Here is a 22,177-nt window from a genome sequence, read left to right as displayed (position 1 = left end):
GCAAAGTTGCTGTAAGTATATTAACTCTTGGCCAAAAGTGAAGTTAATTTCTATATTACTTGTTCTGTCAAAGTTCATTGTATCCTTTGCATTCTCTTTTCCTGATGTTTATGACCTTTACTAGGGCCAATTTACCATAGACACCAATAGTAAGGCAGTGAAAAATGTATGTTCTGATATACTAAATGATGGAGAACAACATATGAGGTACATGCTGAAAGAACTGTACTTCAATTGTGTACCAGCAAATGAAGTGAGAATCACATCATCTGTGAAGTGTATGACTAACACCCAATGGACAGAACTGGTGGAGATGTTGTGAAGCTCGAAGCACAAGGTATGAGTCTTGTTCAACCGAGTTTCGGATTTGGATTCCTCCTATGTTACAATTGTTGTTTGTCAGTCAGATAAAAAATGTGCAACAAAAAACCATCTTTTTAGAACACTTGAATTTAGCACGAACCGGAACATATGAATTAATGGTTAAGCAATATTTTTACTGCTAAACTGCACACTTTCTGTTTAATGAAGTTTGGACATTCTTGGGATGTCACATGCATATATAGCATTGTTGCTTCTAAATGTTGTACCGTATTTTCATGAAAGTGGAATCTTTGGGGTAATTTTTAGTATTAAGTATTTTTATTAGTCTATCTTACACAAATGTATCGTGTGCAACATGTGAGAGCGCATAGTCACAGGGTCCCGAGGGGGAGTGAGACCAGGGGGGTCGTCCCTAAGAGGGGACATAATCTTTAGGCTACTATGTTATTGTCAGTGTCGTGGTACTATGTTAGTGTCAGTGTCATGCTACGATGTTATTGCTAGTGTCGTAGTACTATGTTTATTATCAGTGTCATGCTACTATGTTATTGTAAGTGTCATAACATCTTGCATCTACTGTGTTATTTTCTTGTGATGCTATTTAGACCATAGACTCATACCACGAGCATTCCATAACAATCATAATAACACAGCGACTTAAGGTACAATGGTATGTACGATACACCTAATGGTGTACCAGAGTTTCACGTAACATGCCTTGGGGAATGTAAAAGGGCGCAGATAGAAGATATGATGTAGAAATAATAATAGTGTCCTAACAGTGGTTCTAATCGTATTGACTTAGAGTGAAGTGCGAGGAGGCTCCTGAGTCCTAATAAGCTCCACCACCATATTACGCTGACAGAGGAGGAGGAGGAGGAGCGTCCCTATTGTGGCATGGGCAAGGGCACCATGGATCGATGCATACAGGGTTCTTTAGGTGTATTACAGGAGACTTGGCATGTTCTCCACCTCCCTCTGCAAATCAAAGATTTTGTCTCGCATGTGGTGGATGTAATCTTGGATATGCTGCAAAATAGAAGGATCAACCCATCTCATAAATTGGCAGTTGTCGAAGTCATCGTCCGAGGCCTGCAAAAATGTGGAGGACACAATCTAGAATGTTTCAAAAAAAATGATACTGACATTCATTGTTATATAGTTCTCACCCTCCCAAGAAAGCATCAGAAGAATCGATGCCCTCCATGAATGCTCCCATCGTACATCAGAATGACGTAGTCATAGCTATGGGAGCACTTGGGCCATGCCTTATTCGGGTGGTCGTAAATCCTTAGTTGACTTAGAGGACGAAAATCACTCATATCTTACAAAGGAAAGTTGTAGAGAGGCTCGTCGTACTTAGTTGGACCAAATGAACCCTCCCATCTCATCGTCAGCCGCCCCGCCCCCTTCTTCCTTACCCCTCTCCCTTAGCCTCCATTAATCGCTATGGCTTCAATTTAAAGATACATGAGCCTTTTATAGATGCGTGGTAGCACCATATCTCCTTTTACCATAGCGTAATTATTTTTTGTTGCACCATATAGGTCTTGTCTTTTCGTCTAAAAAGACTTTCCATACATCAACTCTTTTTATATCGAACATTTCATCCTTTCGCTTGATAATTGTTTAATCTTACCATCTCGAAACAGGTCATCATGGATTCCTATAGGAACCAACCCCATGGGAGTGCTATAATGGTACGAGCATCCATTATACATGTGTGGCAACCGAGCTCGAATGTCGACATCCTTCGAGGTTGAGACTTATGGTTGGAGGTTTTTCATATGTTCGGTGCTTGACGATGTTTTCATGGTGTGTCTCTCTTTCGTCCTTCGTACACACCTCCCAACTATACATTGAGTAGAGCACTTCTAACTCTGGATTTATTGTCCTAAGTCATGTTATTTTAAGGAATGGATCGACCTTGTCAGGCTACCATACAATAGGGGCTACATCAGAGAGGCTAAAACCAAACATGAGTACAAGATTAGGATGCAGGAAGCACACTTGTGGCAAGAGGCACGACACAAGTGCCAACAAGAACGTCAATGCAGAGAACAAGAACGCAAGTGGTAGGCCGAGGAACTTCAGAGGCATGTGAAGGAACACTGTCTTTAACAAAACATTATAAGCACGCAGGAATCCAAGCTTCAAAGGCATGAGGAAGAACTACAAAGGCTTGAAGTAGTCCTGCGTCGCCAAGAAGAGGCTGAGCATGAAGCGGCATGTCAATGAAAGGGGGACATCCCTGGTCCACCCAGTAGAAGCATTTTCCTATCTGCATCAACATAATATTATCGGCAGCTTTATGTTACTCGCAAACATCTAACCGTGATAATAAAATTGATGGCTTGTATAGAACTCCTCACATTAGTAAACATATACTCCATTTTCAGACCCAACCTTTTCAAACCTAGCCATTTCAGACGTAGCCTTTTTAGAAGTAGCTTTTTTAGAAGTAGCCTTTTCAATAGTAGCCTTTTTAGAAGTAGCCTTTTGAAACCTAGCCTTCTCAAAAGTAATCTTTTCAGATGTAGGGCTTTTAGAAATAGTCTTTTTAGAAGTAGGCTTTTCAGAAATAACCTTTTTTATTAACATGACCAGTCCTTACATCAGAATCAACTACTTCCTCAAGGCCCATTTCTGTAGACTTAGTCCATGCACCAGCACGAAACCATAGTATAAATAGATGATCTCCTTGCCACGTGTAAAAGCAAACCACTAGTCTCGACCTCCACAATTCTGACCAAAATAGCATCCGATCGTTTCCCAAAAAATACTTACCGGATACTACGCCAGATGGGATTGAAGTGCCCATGTACTGGTGTGGAGACCTTTGTAGGGTGATGAAATGTCCATACTTGTCGGATTCAGGAGGAGCAACAGAAGATAAGGAAGGAGTATAACCGCATAATGGTGAAGATATGTGAGGTGGTGAGGGAGAGGAAGCGCGAGAGGGCACGTCAGACGTGTGAGGCAGCACCGGAAGCAACAAGAAAGGGAAAACATACACGTTGCACTCAGTAGACTAGATGTTGTAATCTTGTTGTTTATATTCCCTAAGGCATGCTAAATTTAGACGCGGTACATGTATAGGTTAGAATGATCGTATATCGTACATAACACCATGTATATCGTAGCTCCCATTAAAATCACCGTGTTCAACCTTCTTTTTCGTGAATTCCAGTTATCCAAAATACCCCACAAACACCTAATGGCAATGGACACATCGACCAAAAAAATGACGGTGCACGAACGATGCTCATTTGGCTACAAACCAAATCGACATGGGAGCAAAACTCTAAGGTAGTGTTTGGTTGAAGAACAATGTCAGATGAGATGATTTCATGCATATATTTAAGGATGAGATGATTCCATTCATATATAGATGTTTGTTAGCTGGGTGGGATAGAATAAGTCTATTTTAGTACCTCAGACCTATCTTTAATGTCACATTCGAAGTGAGATGACTATATTCTACTATTTTTTGGATGACTCCGTTCCAAATCTTTAAAGAATATTTTCTGATTCTGAATCATTCCATCCCACTGCTTTCCATCCAAATAACTCAAAAACAGATTATATCTACTTCATCTTATCTCGTCCCACGAACTAAATAGTACCTAAATCAGCAAGGTGTCACTGTTAACAAGATAACAGCAAAATATCACCTATTCCAACAGAGGACAGCCAACTAAGTTAAGGTGTTTGCTTTCATCCGTTGAACGGAATACAGCCTAATATTATAAATATCTGAACCGGACATGTAATTTAGCAAAAACAGCCCTGCAACGGCTTTCTGCCCGCCACCCCCCCCCCACCCAGATTCCAACGGTCAAATCATCCCACCGATCTGACGAATCGCACGCACAACGCAGCGAAGAGAGAGAAGACATGGCGAGGAGGGGAGCGGTAGCGAAGGGCACCAGGAGGCCAAGGAAAGCCTCGTCCTCGGCGGCGGCCAGCGACATCGACGGGGACCGCGGCGCGCAAGATAGGCCGCCGCCGCACAAGGGACAGGGAGCCGCCGCCGGTAGGGGGTTCTTCTGCTGCTACCTCCTCCGCTCCCTGTGCCCGCGCCTCAAGGGACGCACCTACATCGGGTTCACGGTGAACCCACGGCGGCGGATCCGGCAGCACAACGGCGAGATCCGGAGCGGCGCGTGGCGGACCAGGCGCGGCCGGCCCTGGGAGATGGTGCTCTGCATCCACGGATTCCCCTCCAACGTTGCCGCCCTCCAGGTACCCCTACCCCGGTCCGATCTTTGCTTTGCAGCTCGTGTTCTTGCATCCTCTTCTTGAATTAATCGAGAGCTCAGAATATAATCTTTGCTGGGTCATGGATGCGGTTGCTCTGTTTTTGCTGATCTGAGGAGCCCTGTTTTCTTGGTGCGTGTGTGCAGTTCGAGTGGGCGTGGCAGCACCCGACGGAGTCGCTAGCCGTGCGCAAGGCCGCCTCCGGCTTCAAGTCACTCGGCGGCGTCGGCAATAAGGTCAAGCTCGCGTACACCATGCTCAACCTCCCATCATGGGAAAAGTAAGAAAAGCCCATTCCTTTTTTTTTTTCGTCCTCCCTTTTATCCCCATTCTTTTCGTGTATTTTGTTCAGTCATGGATTCTCGTTGATGTGAAATGTTATGTTTCTGTGTCATCAGCTTGAACCTGACGGTGAATTTGTTCTCCACGAAGAACACCGAGTTCACCGCCGGCTGCCCGTCGCTGCCGAGCCAGATGAAGACGGTCGTCTGCCCGATGGAGGATCTGCAGTGCCACGCCGAGGGCCCCTCGTCTGAGGAGGACGACATAAACGACGAGCCTCAAGGCCATCATGAAGAACCGCCTGATTTCGCTCATGGAGACGAACACTCTGACCATCCTTTGCAGCAACCATCCTCTGAAATGCAGCCAATGGATGAGCAAACCAGAACTGCAGGCTATGATGTTGAGGAGGACAAGGACTCCATTGACGAGTTTGCTCCAATGGAATGGGATGGGGTCCTTGATTTGACAGAACTGACCGGATCAAGAACATCGCCTCAATGTTCCTTGAGCTGCGATGGCGATGACAGCGGAGTTGTCGACAATGAGCTTGGGCAAGCGTCCCCAATTTTGAAGGTTGGTGCTGGTCTGGATGATGGTGATGGCCATCTCTTCCATGACAGGGATGTGGTGGACCTGGTTACCCCAACCACAGTAGGCCGGCCGCGGAGAAGAGACTGCGTCGCCAGCATTTGCCCCAAGGTTATTGATCTGACGACCTCCCCTATTGTCATTGAGTTGTAGCGCCTTGCTGCATTCTAGTGTACTAAATCTTGTAATAATCACACTCTGCACTGTCATATCATGAATAAGTTGAGAGTTGTACGATAGATAAACTTAATAACACAAGTCTTGCGAAAAGTAGTTTTGTTCAGAAAGGCGTATGAAGGGAAGTATTGTAAGACTTCTCCAATCAAGATGATGCTGAATTACTGTTTTCTTAAAAGAAAACAAATGCCATGTAGATCACTTGTGTTGTAAACTGGACAAGGAACCAAATTACGATTAGCTCTTTTGAAACAAACAAAATTATGATGTCTTTCACGGCATATTTCAGGTGACCATGCAACACAGATGTACTTATCAAGCAAGAACGTCTAGTATATTAGTCAATTTGCTGCAATTTTGGTAATAGTTCTTGTCAAGTATTTTTTTCAAAAAGAACTTAGTTGACCTACAGCTAAGTTATGTTTATACTTGTATATTTCGAGCAATATCTCCAAAAATTCACACGTACACATCACTTATTCTATATCTGTAAAATTTTGTGTACATAATATTTCATATGTACAATGTATGAAAAAGACAAAAGATAAGACTTAATTGTAAAAGGATAAGCCTTATCCATATCCTTTTTCACGGTGGACATACTTGTTGTAATATAGGCCCATACATGGGGCTATATGTGTGGATACAACCTAATTGAGCACATGAGCATAGTAGGCCTTTAGGCCTATCAGGGTGCGTTTGGCTGGAGATCGAGTTGGATGAAATAGGATCATCTATTTTTTTTGGATGGAATGATCTAATTTTCGATCGGTTGGAATGGATGTGATAAGTTTGTTTTTTATTTAGTTGGTGGGATTAGAGTGGATAAAATGAGTCAATTTTCTGTTTAGTTAGTAGGATTATAGTGGATAGGATGATTCATTCATATTTATATGCATTTCATAAGCATTTGGATGATTTTGTGCATGTTTGAATTTATTTAAATTCAAATTGAATTAAAAAGATAATATCACATGAAATGATAAAAATGCATATAAATAGAGTATTATAAAGGAACTCATTTTTTCACCAAATAACTTAGGGTTGAAAATATTTATATAAATTAGTACATCACATGAAAAGAATATTAGTGATTTTTTTTCTAAATTTTTGGGAATTTATTTGAGGTATTAAAAATTGCTACAAGTTACAAAAATAGGCTTCTTTGGAGATTTTAATTAAATATTAACTCATGCTTTTTGAATCAAACCAATTAAAACGGGTTTATAGTGAGCTCTAGTTGCTCATAAAAATATTTAGAATTTTTGGATCACTCATGTACGCTAAATAAAATCAAGAGTTAAATAAAAAATCATGAATGCACACGTATTGAGTTAAATAGACTCTTAGAGGTACGCAGTTTAGTCGTATATGGCTCTTTCATGTAAAAGGGTCCCCTGTCCCAATATGAGAAAATGAGAGGTTCTCAAGTTGAATACATAATGATTAGTAAAGTGGACTGCTATCGAACTATACCTTTTTTTTTGTTGTTATAACTTTAAAAAACTGGTTTGATTAGTGTCAATTTATACATGTATGTGAACATGTTGTAATTTTTATCATCAACCTTCCATTACTGCGGATGCCATTAGTCAGATTCCAACTCACCACCTTGCGTTGCACTATCCCAACGAATCCTGTCATTGAGATAAGATGAAAAACACTAAAGGTTTGTTTGGTATAGTTTTAGGTCTAAAATTCATACTGAATTTAGAGTTTGTATGATAAAATATAGTTTAAATATTTATTTTTAGTTTAAAATAAATATCATATAGCTCAACTAAATACTCTAAATGCATTCATGACTTTAGATACCAGGTTTCTTAAAGTTATATTTGATTAGCTTAAAAATTCTTAAATTTGAAGCTATACCAAACGGGGCTTAAGCTGGCCCGTTACATGCAAAATCCATCCGTTACATGTGCCACCTAGGCCTGGGAGAATTACTTGCACATCATCGTCGAGATCAAAATAAAAGAAATAGTGTAACACATCGAGATCAAAATAAAAGAAATAGTGTAACATATACAGTGTGTACCACCACTTACACGGTGGGTACAATCATGTCATAAGCTTAAAAATTGAACAAATCCGTCTGTAATCTTGCCGTGCGTGCCACTACTTGCTCGGTGGGTACAATCTTATCATGTAACATGAAAATTGAGCATATCCGTCACTAATCTTGTTCTGAAGGTGCAATCAGATCATCGACATGCCATCCAGGAGAATCAAGTCCATGTGGCGCTGCTGGACGGCCACCGTGGCAGTGAAGGGCCTGTGTTGCACGTGCATAGGGGTAAGCCAACGGGTTTTGCAAAAACCTCCCTGTGCGTTGATTATAACCGTACTCTGTTTCTTGCAACACATTGCCCAAGGGCAAACAAGGCTAGCGGAGAGAAGAAGTAAAAGGCGGACATACAGAACATATTAGTGCATCTTTAAAAGACTAACCAAATTACATTCTTTATATTTAAATATAGAAGGTTATTTAAAAAGTTTGTTGCTCTATATCTTTTTCTACTTTAATAGCTATTTATATTTCACGCTCCGTATTCCACTCTCTTATATTTTATTAATTTTTTTAACTAACCATACCCAATCCAATTCAACCAAATCTGTGCACACAGGAACCTTCATGCATCATCAAGAACTAGAGACCAACACAAAGAAATAAAGAATTCTACACGATAAGCGCAGTAAAAGAGTGAAGATTAGCATGCTATATACCTTGCTCTAGCAAGTTTGACGAGGTGTTCCCCTACGAGACGATGGAGCGCCGAAGCTGGTAGCCATTAGGGTACGTCACCTCTGGGACGTCGTCATGGCCAACGCCGGTGGATGACCTGCCAAAGTTCATGGAGTTGCAGTGCACCAGGTGCTTGCGCTTGGCCGTGAGGCGCCTCTGGCTCTGCATCTTGCGGCGGTGCCACTGCTCCTCGTCGGGGTCAGTGGGCAGTGAGGTGTTGCATGTGAGTTCGGCTGGAAAATGGACTGCAATTGACCACAAGAAACACTGGTTTAAATATTGTTCATGTTCTCTTGATTCTGCTGTTCAACAGAATTACATTTCAGCTTCAAACAGCCAAGTGTGCATAACCCTTGAGGCAATCAAGCAAATAGTTACAATTCAAACCATATATCAAAATTTCCAACAAAACCCACATGATCTGGATATAATTCTAATTGCATTAATAACATCCATTTTGCTAGTGAATATTCATTGAAGCATGACAAAAATAGTCTCAGAAGGGAACCACTAAAGCATGAAGTAGTGTGCAACAAAATAACATAATAACATAAAAGTTCATACAACTAATTAAAGTGTGCAACAAAATTACATAATAGTTTGTACATCAAGTAGTGCAACTCAACCCAATCGTCGAGCAATGATCTCACCCTTCAAGCTCATGTAGTATTGTTGTTGTGGTCCTATCATAGCACTAATTAAGGTCCATGCTCATAATTCTCTCATCTCTCTCATTTCAATGGAATTTATTGCCAACCTCTTTTCTTCTAGTAGAAATGCTCGTTCGTAGCGCTTATTTTTCTTGGCCTCTTTCACAGCCTCTATCTCTCTTCTTTGTCCATACAGTATCCAGTGCTAAGATGGTAGCACTATTATCATTTGTAGAGGTACAACTTTTACCTCGTCGTAATCGTTCTTTCTCCTCCTTCTTACCACTTGGTCTACTCAAGAGATCATCGTCTGGAGTAAGAGCCTCTTGTACATCCTGAAAATGACTAGAGTTCATACAAAGAGATGATGTACCTGGACTTGCAGACGAGGTCACCTTCTATTTTCTCTAAGATAACCTATGAGTCCATTTTGAATGGAGATGTAAGACATTCCAGCAATGCAATAACCAAACGCTCCGCCCCCCCCCCCCCCCATCTTTTGCGTGGTACAAAGTACATGCTTGAATAATCAGTAGAAGGAAATACATCTTATTAAACTTCCATAGAACATAAGAAGTTACAGGCAAATTAAAGAGATTGATGTATACCTTATCTTTCTCTGTCATCCTGCTTTGCCTTCTGTTCTGAATCTGATCATAACATCAATAGAACTTGTTAACCTGTTATAGAATAGTACCCCAATGGTCTCTAGGGAATTTTGATTACACACAGACTCGAAGTGCTTGTTCTCATGGAAGTACCGATGAATCCTCATCCAATACAAATCACAAGTTTGTTCACTCCTATTGCTGCATCCAAACTGGTATTTATCCATGCCAACACCAATACATTGTCTTCATTCTCAGTGAAATTTTTTGATCTCTTGTTGTTTGGTCTCAGGGAGGCGGTAGCTTCTTCGGTTCGGAGTGGTTGCTCCCCAATTGGGCTAAAATTTTGAATGTCCTCCCAAGTTGAACCATCAATTCCCTCATTCAACAAGTTTACATAACTATCCATTGAAGCACTTTGCATTCAAATATCAACAAGTGTCAAATATTTGCTGGACAGGTTCATGCATAAACAAGCAAAGAAAGGTTCTTGTACGCCCACCTACATTGGTGGAAACTTGAAGACAAGCACATGGAGTATTCAGAGACTTGAATTTCAGGGCAAAATACAAAAATAGACAACATATGTACGCATATTTTCCAAACTAGACAACAGACTGGCGTATTTACAAATCTAACACCTGTATTAGGCAGCTTAAATACCAAAAATCCGATTTCAAAATCTCAAAAACCGAAAAAAGACAGGCTCGACCGTATTCGGCACCTGATGTGCTGAATACGGCACTGGTCACCCGTATTTGGCAACTGAGGTGCTAAATAGGGCCTGCAATTGTAAATTCTCAAAAATCACGATTTGTTTTCTAAAAAAATAGTCTAACAATTGTAACCCATTTCAAATGGTTTGATCCAAAAATCCTAAGCCAATATTTAATTAAAATTCTCCAAATAAGCTAACTTTATAAAATCTAGGAATATTTATTGCCTCAAATAAATTCTCAAAAATGTAGAAAAATTCACTAATATTCTTCTCATGTGATGTACTAATTTATTAAAATGTTTTCAACCCTATATTATTTGGTGAAAAAGTGAATTCCTTTGTAATTCTCCATTTATATGCATTTTTATCATTTCATGTGATATTCTCTTCTTAATTCAATTTGAATAAAAATTATTTAACATGCACAAATCCTTGGTTGTAATATTAATATTAAGCATTTGTAATGCTCCATTTATATGTATTTTTTATCATTTTATATTAAGATTAAACCTTGTTGGAAAGAATTCTGCAAGGTAATTTTGTAGTGAATTAACGTTGGGAGGATAAAAATTCTAAATTATCAAACATTAATAATTGTGAAGAACAATTACCATATATACCGGTATAGAGATTACATACACCGATAAACCTTACATTTAATATGAGGTGTTTCGTCGGTGCGTGAATGGACAGTAACCATAAAGAGATGACAACAAATATTGGCATGTATGGGACGCCTAACGACTAACTTAATAGCGTTCCGCTGCTAAACCTAACATGCCTTAGGGAATGAAAATGTGTCGGGTTACAAAAGATGGTCTCTACTGAGTGCACCTCGGATATTTGCCCTTCCTTAGAGCATCGGGGCCCGAAGCCTTAGCGCGACGGGCCCTCTCCCGCTTCCTTTCCCTCTCATCCTCGTGAGCTTCAGCGCGCCGCACTCCTCCACTGCCCTCCTCATGCGCTCCTCCTTCTGATGCTTAAGCCGTAGTTCCTCCTGCTGTTGCTTGTACTCCCGCCATTCGTACACTTTCCTCCTCCACCACATGCTCATTTGGACCCACTACTTATGGTCGTTATTTTGCTCTATATCTAGCCATTCTATGAAGTCACATAGAGGTGGAGGAGACTAGACAGATGAAAGAAGATGAGAGATTAGTAAGACAGTGCATGAAATCATAGGGAAAGTGTCACATGAGTGATGTATGTCGCTATACCGGTGGGTACTTGTACGGTCCATGTTGAGGCTTGTTTTAGTTAGCACATATGAAGAAGCGTAAACCATAGGTGTAGGAGATATCTTGGAACCCGCGAAGCCAACAAAAGTCACCATAGAAGCACATCGGTGGTTCAACCCCCTGGGGGATGAAAATCCCCCAATATTTCTTAGGTGGGCTTGGTGGAGCTGAAGAAGACATTGCAGTTGAGAGAGCTGAGGATGGAATGGAATATCCATGGATGAGGGTGGGGTTATTTATGGTGGCTGGGGGCTGGTGCATGGATTGAGTGCATAGGCATGGCTGGGGGTTGGAGCATAGGATTCCATGTGAAAGCTGAAAAAGTTCTGGCACTGATGCTCTACAGAGATTCCCTGTAAAAACTGTTGCTTTGTGTGGTCATTTCATTCTACAAAAGTTCAGCATGAGTTATTTTTGCCTCTGCATGGAGGCATGGATTCCTATGAAAGTTGAGTCGTGTAGTCACTTCCTGTCTAAAGACTGACTCACGATAGAGGTGTTGTCATTTCATGGTTAAAGCTACGTCGTGTGGTGACTTCCAGTCTAAAGACTGACTCACGATAGAAGTTTGGTCATTTCATAGTTAAAGCTACACCCTGTGGTCACTTCCTGTTTGAAGACTGACTCACGACAGAGATGTTATCATTTCATAGTTAAAGCTACGTCGTGTGGTCATTTCCTATCTAAAGAATGACTCACGATAGAGGTGTTGTAATTTCATGGTTAAAGCTACGTTGTGTGGTCACTTCCTGTCTAAAGATTGACTCACGACAGATGTATGGTCATTTCATAGTTAAAGTTACACCCTGTGGTCACTTCCTATTTGAAGACTAACTCACGATAGAGGTGTTGTCGTTTCATGGTTAAAGCTACGTCGAGTGATCACTTCCTGTCTAAAGACTGACTCATGATAGAGGTGTTGTCATTTCATGGTTAAATCTACATCGTGTGGTCACTTCCTGTTTGAAGACTGACTCGTGACACATGTGTGGTCATTTTATAGTTAAAGCTACGCCCTATGGTCACTTCCTGTCTGAAGAATGACTCACGACAGAAGTGTTGTTATTTTATGGTTAAAACTACGTCGTGTGGTCACTTCCTGTCTAAAGACTAACTCACGACATAGGTGTTGTCATTTCGTAGTTAAAGCTACGCTCTGTGGTCACTTCTTCTCTGAAGACCGACGCACGATAGAGGTGTTGTCATTTAATGGTTAAAGATACGTCGTGTGGTCACTTCCTGTATAAAGACTAACTCACGACAGAGGTGTTGTCATTTCATGGTTAAAGCTATGTCATGTGATCACTTCCTGTCTAAAGACTGACTCACGACACCACCGGTCCACGAGACCTGTCAGCAGTGGTAGAGGTGTCCTGGCAGCACCCACCATAGGAGCTCCGGCCATCATGAGAGCAAATAGTAGTAAGCCTACCTGTGCGAGTGGCTCGTGGAATCGAGGATCCAACTCCTTAATCGTGTGGACACTCCGGGCTCGCAACAGAAGCAACTGTAAACGGTATCCAATACATGTACTGCATTTGTAGAAAATTATGTTAGAAATTAAAAAGCACATATATTCGTGTTACCTGCTACCCTGTGAAAATCATCTGCCCTCTATGGTTCTCGTCGAACCACTGCTGAAAAAGCTCGGGAAGACCAACATGAGCCATGATAATGATTTCAAGCTAGATGGTTCAATAAGTAGGTGAACAACAAATATGAATATGTTATAAGCTTCCTGGTTCAATAAATAGGTGAATAACAAAAAAGAATATACTACATAAGAAATAGGTGAATAACAAAAATGAATATGTTACAAGCTCGGGAAAACCAGCATGAGCTATGACAATGATTTCAAGCGACATGGTTCAATAAGTAGGTGAATAACAAATTAGAATATGTTACAAGCTTCATGGTTCAATACATAGATGAAAAACAAGCTTCATGGTTCAATAAAATACAACAACTCTAAAACACTACAGTTTGATAGTGCATGATAGTTTACTATCAGGTCGGGCATGTCATCCGATCATGGTCAGGTTGTTTGCAAAGTTTGCACTTGCGTAGGCCATCAACAGCATCTGCTTCATCCATGTCACCTTGTAACCTTGTTGATCTAGGCCTTCCAAGATCCGTACGTCGTGCTCGGGGATAAGGTACCCATGTAGCCCCCTCAATCACTTTGTAACTGCTTCCGATGTTGAAGGACCACATCTTTGGAAGCCATGTGCTCCTCAATGCATCTATCATAAAGTACGGTGCTACATACTGTGATCCATCATTGCCACCCATGTCCCTGCAAGCAGCTAAGACATACGAGCATGGGATATGGTGCAGTTTTGGCTAATTGCATGTGCATTTCACCTCGTGAGGCCCAAGTTGACATTGGTAGATGGTGTCCCCTGCGCTATACCCTGAAGTATACCTACGGCAGAACATGACCTCAAAGTCATTGTTGGCCATATCATAGATCCTCATCCGATGAAAGTGTGCCTTGTTCCTCCTTCTGGTTAAGGTTGCCTCCACCTTAGGTGCGAACCGTGTGCTGCAATTCATAGCAGCATTACCACAGTCTCAAAAGTAGTCCGCCGTTCTATAGAATATGAGCTCAATGATGGCACACAACAAGAGGCCCCTTACACCCTTTAGGACATTGTTGAACACCTCCGCTATGTTGGTTGTCATGATGGTGTACCTAACATGGGATACAAAAATTTTAGATGCCCTATTTACGTAAGATAGGGTTCAATATGTAATTTAAATTCTAAATGCTAACCTAGAATCGTGAGTGTCATGGATTAGGGCCCAACGCTCCACTGGCTTCCTCGCTATCCACTAGCTAAACGTAGCACGTGAACGGCTAACGATAGTTTGTCTCCTAACCATTTGGCTTCGTAGATGGTCCTCCTGTCCTTGTTGATCTTCCATCATCTTGTGAGTGGTCTCATTTAACTCTCTCCATATCTCATTGAACTTTGCCTGCTGGTTCTGCAAACACAATCCCTTGAATCTCTTTACAAGAGACTTGCTGCGGTACCTTGTGTACAGGTTCGTTCCCAAGTGATGTATGCACCACCTTCTCTTCACATTAGGTCATGCAATGGCGTAGCTTGTGCTATCATGCAGCACGTCCAACGCATGCAAAAGGCCTTGTTGCAGCTAGAGATGATGCAAACTCGTTTTCTTTTACCCATGACACGTATCCTCAACAAAGTGAGGAACCACAGCCAGCTATCATTGTTCTCACTCTCAACCATTGCAAAGGTGACAGGAATGATCTGATTATTTGCATCCGCCGCCATTGCTGTCATAAGGGTATAATGGTACTTATCGCTCAGAAATGTGGCATCCATGCATAGAACTGACCTGCAATGTCTGAAAGCTTCGATGCATTGTCCAAAGGACCAGAATGACCTAATGAGGTATTGATCAGTGGTGCTGTATGACCCATCCTCTAACTTAATTGGCTCATCCACCATTGCCTATTGAGTCCCTGGATTCGTCATAGTAATCTTCTGCAGTAGCCTTGGCGTATAGTTGTAAGACTCCTCGAAGCTTCCAAATAGCATCTTCAACACCTTCTGCTTCGCTCGCCACGTGGTGTGGTAACTGATCAACATACCCATCTTAGTCTGCACCTCCTCCATAATGAATTTTGGCGACAAAAAATGTTCGTGCAAACAAGGGTGATGAGGAGTTGGGCTATGAACCTCGCATCAACGGTGTGGTTCACATTCCTAATAGCCTCTTCGCTGCATGTATGTGGGGTGTGTCTACTGATCACAAAATAGTTCTCATATTTAAGCTTATGTGCTCGTATGAAGTAAGGACAAATCAGGTGTTTGAAACACCTAACCTCATACTCCGTAGGGTTCGACCGGGCGCACTTGTGGTCCCTTCTTGTTATTATATCATAGTTGCTAATAAAGTGGATGACCTCCCCCTGTTACAAAATTGTTGCCCAACCTGGATGCCTATTCTGATATTCCCAGTTAGATAATGTGTTATACTCAATGATGGCACAGTCTAGCAAACCAGCACCACAAAAGTACTGGATCGTCGGCACCGGGTCTTCATTGTCAGCATCTTCTTCATCCCCGCTACCACCGGCTTCATCATCCATGCATCCTACATCTACATCAGAATAGTTCACTCTAACTTCATCTCTACCGGAACTGCCCTCCCCGACAAGCCCTCCATCCTCTTCATGCATCACCTGCTGCCCTGATCCTTCCACAGTACTCACTACATCACCTTGCACCAGTCGTGACACTATGTTTACGTACACCCCCACATCAAAGTTCTCCTCCAATGTCTTGCATGAGTACAAATCCCATGCATTATTTCTTCTCATCTCGAACAACGTATGAATAACGATCGAGCTGTTTGGAACAACTTGTGGCCACACACCCTCTAGGATAACAGTATGAGATTGCTGGTTTACACACATAAGGCTCATAACATGTGATTTCAGGTCATCTAGGTCATTAGGTACCTCAACCGAACTCTCTATGTGTTGTCAATTCTGAATTGTTACGAGCTTCCCGTGCAAAACTGCGGGACATTCTCTATAATAAATATGAAAAGTCATATCGTATCTAGTAAATAAAGGTACATATAATAAAATTACTACTTATATATTTGCACGATACACATGCTAAATATGTAAGTAATTAACAATGCGAATTAAGTCATCATTATTACATAAAAATGAAATAATAATATTCAATATTGAATTAAAATATTATTTAAATTAACATGAAAGTTACATTGAGAAAATATTCAATCTCCTTATAAATTGATACTGCACTATTAACCTATTTATATATTTCTTTGCACTGAGTGAGCTGAGCTGAGGTGCCCCAAATTTTTTTGACTAATTAACTTCGCGCTACATACTATTATAAAATCTACTAACCTAAGCAAATAAATACTATTATACAACAACACGCTAATTAATATTATACAAATTCACACTAATTACTATTACACTACCTAAGCAAAGAATCAGATTCATATAATCAAACTGAGCAAATAATTGAACAAATGTAATTACCAGGTTAAACACTCTAATTATTATTATTGCTACAAGTACTAATTAAAAGCATAATTTAATCACTTATTGTTTCTCGTGCTGCTGCTCGTCCTCACCTTGGGCTGATTCTTCTCTCCACACGCTGTGCTGCTGCTTCTCCTCTTCTCTCCAAGTGTCGTGCTGTTGCTTCTTCTCTCCTCTCCTCCTTTGCTGCTCCTCTCCTCGCTCCTCACCTCGTACTGATGCTGCTCCTCTCGATTCTAGCCTCGCACTACTGCTCTCCACTCTTTGCGCTGCGCTGCTGCTCTCCTCGTTTTATAGCCTACACGGCCACCACGCGACATACTCTTTGCGCTGCACACCGAAAACTTAAAAAAAGCAGCGAGCAACGGTGCGAGCTAGCTTTCGGCAGCGACGTGACGTGACACGACACGATACGGCCAGCTTTTGGCAGTGACGTGACGACATGGGCCCAGTGGCTTTCGATAGCTGAGGTGCCGAATACGGCACTGTTCGCCGTATTCGGCAGCTCACGAAGATTTTGGCAACTGAGGTGCCGAATACAGCGAACAATGCCATATTCGGCACCTCAGTTGCCAAAAAAGGTGGGGCCGAAACGTTTTCGGTTTTTGAGATTCCGAATTCGGATTTTCGGTACTTGACCTGCCGAATACATGTGCTAGATTTGTAAATACACTGTTCTGTTGTCTATTTTGACAAATATCGCGCATATGTTGACTATTTTTGCATTTTTGCCTGAATTTCAGAGCACAGAAAAGAAAGTACATTTGCTATCTTAGATAGTATGCAGGCAGCTTGTTCCTTTTTTGTTTTTTGAGGAAGCAGCTATCATTGATACAGGGAAAGGGAAATCTTTCATTGTCTCAAATTTGGATGATTACAACAAAATTATTCATGATTTGCATCGAAGAACATGCACATTGTCACTACTACTTTAGAAATCAAAATGTACAGCAAGAAATCCAATACAAAACAACTAAATTGGGCAAATTAACTGTAGTGCGACTTTTGCTGGGGTTTCTGATCACTGAAGACCAAGCTGGTCCATAAACTTTGGTCTATTCTACAGAGCTACCCATGCAAAATCAATTGTACAAGCATGCAAGACCTTATCGTTATCGGTGTCACAGCCTTACCAGAGAGATAAAACTAGCGGCACTATCTTGTAAAGACAACATTTGGTCAATTTTAGGGAAGTAGCTTTTGGGAAATCATATATTTGATAGTTGCTGCAGAGATCAACTAGGCGATTTCACAAAGCAGGGCAACACTACAGAGATCAAGCTTTTGGGAAATCATTCAGACATCTGAATACCAGATTATGTTATGATGTCGAAGCGCAAGCAACTTTTGGGAAATCATTCAGACATCTGAATACCAGATCATTGTTTTGTCAAGCTGGTATTCTGGAATGGGCACATTATGGAGGGGTGTAATGTTTTAAGTAAGCAGTGGTGATTGAACTTTCGTATTAAGTCTTTCAATCTTAAAGAGGCATATGCAATAGGAGTATGGCAGGTCTTGATCTGAAATGAATGGGGGACTCAAGCTATAGCTATACACTAGCAGTTATCTCTAAACAATCCACATAAGCTAGGAATTCACAGAGAACTCAGAACTGCTCATGTAACGAATAAACACATGCTATAAATATCACAAGCTACATATACTACTGTATGTGACATTCTTTACTTAGGGTGCTGATTTTTTTCAGATTAGCAAGAAACAAGCTTGTGTATGGAAAAAAAAGTCACATACAGTAGTATAAACAAGCTAGTAGCTAGAAACAGTTGAGCTTTTTTTCACATGTTTGTTTCTAGAAAAAGGTCAGCTAAAGTTCTTGCCCCAAAAAGAGATGAACATATCATCATCTATGGTATTAGCAGATCTGCCTTGTATCGGCCTGAAAATTCCCAGCTGTTGCTAGAAGATGCCAAAAGAGGCTTAACTTTGTGGCTTCTCAGGAAAAATCTCAGTACCTTCATCACATCTTTACCAAATTCAGCAAGGGACCTTCACATGCTATGTACATCAGAATCCCAAATCACTCACACACACAAAATTGCATTTGTTACCGAATCCACGCCACACCTCTGCTCCTTCATCAGGATCCCAAATCACTCACACACAAAATTACTAAATGATCAAGTTAGAAAATATACTGAAATCTTATCCTATGCTGCCAAGTTTAACAAAATTCCAAATGCTAGCTTATGCCCACATGATCGCTCTCCACATGCTGGGCTGAGCACATATCAGGTAACTAAAAATATTGAACTATGAACAAAAATTTGGTCAGATCGATCCCCGTAGCAAATACCTTGCAATCATCCAGCCCTTTTGGGGGAATGGTGCCTACAATTCCCTCTCATACCATTTTAGAAAAAAATGAAAAGAAAGATTACATATAGGAGGCACGGGCGGGGCTCAAAGATAGGAGGCACAGGCAGCGCTCACAGATTTGGAGGCACAGGGCGGCAGAGCTCGTTGCAGCAGATGCGGAGCAGTGCATAGGGGAGAAGAGCATCACCACCACCAGTGACAACTGCGAGGAGGCAGGACCGGAGGGAGATGGAGATGGGGAGGCGTGCTTGAGGACGACGTAGGCGAGGGCGGGGACAGGAGCAGCAGCACCGGCACGGTGGAGAGGAGTAGCACCACCACCAGCGACGGCCGTTAGAAGTCGGGACCAGAGGGAGATAGAGATGAGGGTGCCATAGGTGAGGGTAGGGAGGCCAGCGGAGGAACGGAGGCCTTGGCGGAGTACCTTTAGGAGGCGGGGAGCGGGGCTGGGGCAGAGGAAGAGAGGCCTTGGTTGGAGATCCACTTTGGCCGCATGGTGGCCGGAGTGACCGGATGTTGGAGGATGGCACGAGGGAGAGCCACGTGTTGGAGGCTCTCTTGAAGATGGAAAATTGCTTATTTTGACGATCAATACGGATAGAGGATGGAATAGCTAGTCTCGTAGAAATGCTCTTAGGTGAAAAGAAGAAGAAAATAAAAACTGTTCAAGTAGGTTTTAAAGGTGAATCAGGTGATCAGAGGATGGCAAGGATGGCTCCGGTTCTTCGCGTTCTTGGCCCTGCACCTCTACAATACTGTTAGTTAGATGTGTTTTCGTTGTAATTTGATGTTAGGCCATGTCCAGGAGCATTGGTATCCCTCTTCGTATCACTGTGCTCCTGTCCTTTTGTCGATCCTTTATGCCGCATCGTCTCCAATAGCTTCGGTAAAAACGGATCTCCAATAGCTACAGGGAAGCGGGTTCCAGTATCGCTCGGCAAAAATGCCGATAGAAACGGGAGTCTATATCACTGTTGACTAAGGATGCACGTGGGACCGAGAGGAGAAAGAGAGTAATGAAAGATAAGAAATAAAGTAGCTGCTGGAGATGAAAAAAATAGAGGATGTTGTAATAGTATTGAAAGATGTTATAATAGTATTATAGAAGATGTATTTTTAAAGTATCTACTAAAGATGACCTTAAAGTGACTAAGTTGGTACTTTTGCAGCTCACATTTGTGTATTCAATAATTTAAGAACAATTGGAAGCCTGCACAACTTGTGTATTCAAGAGGCGGTGGCAGCCGTGAGGCCTATTGGCGTCTACGGGTAAGAGCTATTAAATTTAAGCGCTGAGTGCACGGTGTTGGTACGGTCTAGCAATACGGTCATGAGCGACGGTACTGCACACCTTGTTTCTCTCTGGATAAGTACTTTTGAGCCCAAATTTTTACTGTGCACTATTCTGGACCTGAGCAAAGGTATTTCGACAAAAAAAAAATTCAGTAACTACAATAGACACATACCTTGGTTTAGTACCGCTTTGAAAGATTTGTTGATGAAGCTTATCTCTCCTTGTTGGTCAACTATGGACTTCTCTCGCCTGTGCAATGTTTCTCCAGTACCTATTCTATTAGATACTATATGCAAAGATACATATAATACAATGTGCCAATTATGAAATGCAAGAATGCTTGATAAATAAATAAATATGCAACACGCATAAAAAGAATTAACCTAAATTTATTAAACTCCGGGTTGCCTCATGGAAGCGCTTGGTTAAAACCATTTAACTAGGCCTCATGCCATCTCCCTGGATCCTAAGGGATGCCGATCTCAGGCTCCATTGTTCTCACCTTCAACCTTATTGCAGAGCATCGAAACACAAAATTGAGTAAGTTTTGAAGTCTTGCTCTTTTTCCATGCAGCAAAAGAGGCCAATGCACAAGTTCTAGCGTAGATGCCTTAAATATATTACGTTGCAAACTGAGAGAGAATGTACCATCGTGCAAGTTTATTCTCAACATGACTAATGGATAATAATAAATTATTGGAGCTTTCGAAGGAGGTAATATCATGAATAAGATGCGAAGCATCCATATCATTATAAAAAGAAGAATCAAAGAGCTTGTGTGAGTCCAGAAATGTACTATTATCATCGGAAGGCATATTCAGGTAGCTAATCCGTTCATCCTTCTCTTCTTCGTTTTGAGTCCCATCAATTTCTGAAGCCATCTCGTCGTGTGATGTCCAATGCTCTTCTTCATCACCTTGTTCATCCTGCAGGTTAGATTCAAAGATAGAATTTATAACATGAGAAAAATCAACATTGATGTCTGACTCCTCATCCATTTCTTCATCGTGTGTTCTTCTTGGCATCCTTCTTGTGATTTATCAGACTCGGTGTTAGAGTAACCATGAGGAAAGTCAAATTCATCTTTAGAGTCCGAGTCATCCTGTAGAAATAACATTGACGATTAAAGAGATGTGAATAGACGTCTTAACAAATTTCTTATGAAATCGATTATCTTCTCCTATTTAGATCACCTAACGCACCTCAAAACTCAAGCGGAAACAAAAATAGAGAGAAGTTTTAACAAGAGAAAATCGAGACAATACAACTCCACGGATGGTATATGAACCATAGGTTCTATTTAAAATCAATCCATGTGTCTTACCACTTGAAAGATCATAACTTGCAAAGAAAAAAAAGATGAACACTGAGCAATGAAACTTTCTAAGTTGATTATCTAGAGGTACAAAAATTTAAGATCCCATCACATAAGTGTGTATGTGAATTTTATGTATCTAACAACAAGAAGAATGACCTCACAAAGTGCTAAAATTTCAGCCCAAAAATCAACACAAAAATCAAATCTGAAAAACAAAAAACTTGCAAACTTACGAGGAAACCAATAGAGGAAAACTAAAAAGAGGTGAGCAAAATAACATAAAGAAAAATAAACTTCATTGCAGCAGAGGTCAGCCCTATTTTAGTCAGATTATAAAGATTTTTTTCTATCAAAGCTCTCACATAATACATAGGTTAAGCACTCTTTTTTCTCTACTCTAAAACCTTAGCACAATGTTCGCATATAAATGACACAAAGGGCTTAAAATAGTTGGTTTCTCTCCTCCTATAGCATTACCCCTCTATTTATAAGTCTAGAGATCTTGACCCCTAAGTTTCCTATGTATTTCCCAAAATACCCATCTCTTGCAGTACACCCCTACCTACCATCGA

General features: G+C 41.2%; 1 protein-coding gene across 2 annotated transcripts; it reads left to right on the top strand.

Moving 5' to 3' along the window:
* Positions 1-4,154: 4,154 nt before the first annotated feature.
* On the top strand, positions 4,155-6,115 carry LOC133891775 (uncharacterized). 2 transcript variants are annotated; one of them, XM_062332522.1, is made up of 4 exons: positions 4,155-4,569; positions 4,731-4,864; positions 4,983-5,568; positions 5,924-6,115. In XM_062332522.1, the coding sequence occupies exons 1-4, from the start codon at positions 4,222-4,224 to the stop codon at positions 5,996-5,998; spliced, it is 1,143 nt and encodes a 380-aa protein (XP_062188506.1). In that variant the 5' UTR covers positions 4,155-4,221; the 3' UTR covers positions 5,999-6,115. The 2 variants fall into 2 exon arrangements, with proteins under 2 accessions (XP_062188506.1, XP_062188507.1); XM_062332523.1 differs by lacking the exon at positions 5,924-6,115 and having other exon boundaries at positions 4,983-5,897.
* Positions 6,116-22,177: the final 16,062 nt, after the last annotated feature.

Source organism: Phragmites australis, chromosome 14 (assembly GCF_958298935.1).
Source record: "Phragmites australis chromosome 14, lpPhrAust1.1, whole genome shotgun sequence".
Classification (NCBI taxonomy): domain Eukaryota; kingdom Viridiplantae; phylum Streptophyta; class Magnoliopsida; order Poales; family Poaceae; genus Phragmites; species Phragmites australis.
This window is presented reverse-complemented; position numbering and strand designations above follow the sequence as displayed.

Excerpts from the sequence above, each read along its gene's own strand:
- LOC133891775 (XM_062332522.1), top strand. The coding sequence starts at position 4,222 with ATGGCGAGGAGGGGAGCGGTAGCGAAGGGCACCAGGAGGCCAAGGAAA. Across the intron at positions 4,865-4,982 it reads AACCTCCCATCATGGGAAAA|CTTGAACCTGACGGTGAATT; the intron begins GTAAGAAAAGCC and ends CTGTGTCATCAG. Across the intron at positions 5,569-5,923 it reads TCGCCAGCATTTGCCCCAAG|GTGACCATGCAACACAGATG; the intron begins GTTATTGATCTG and ends GGCATATTTCAG.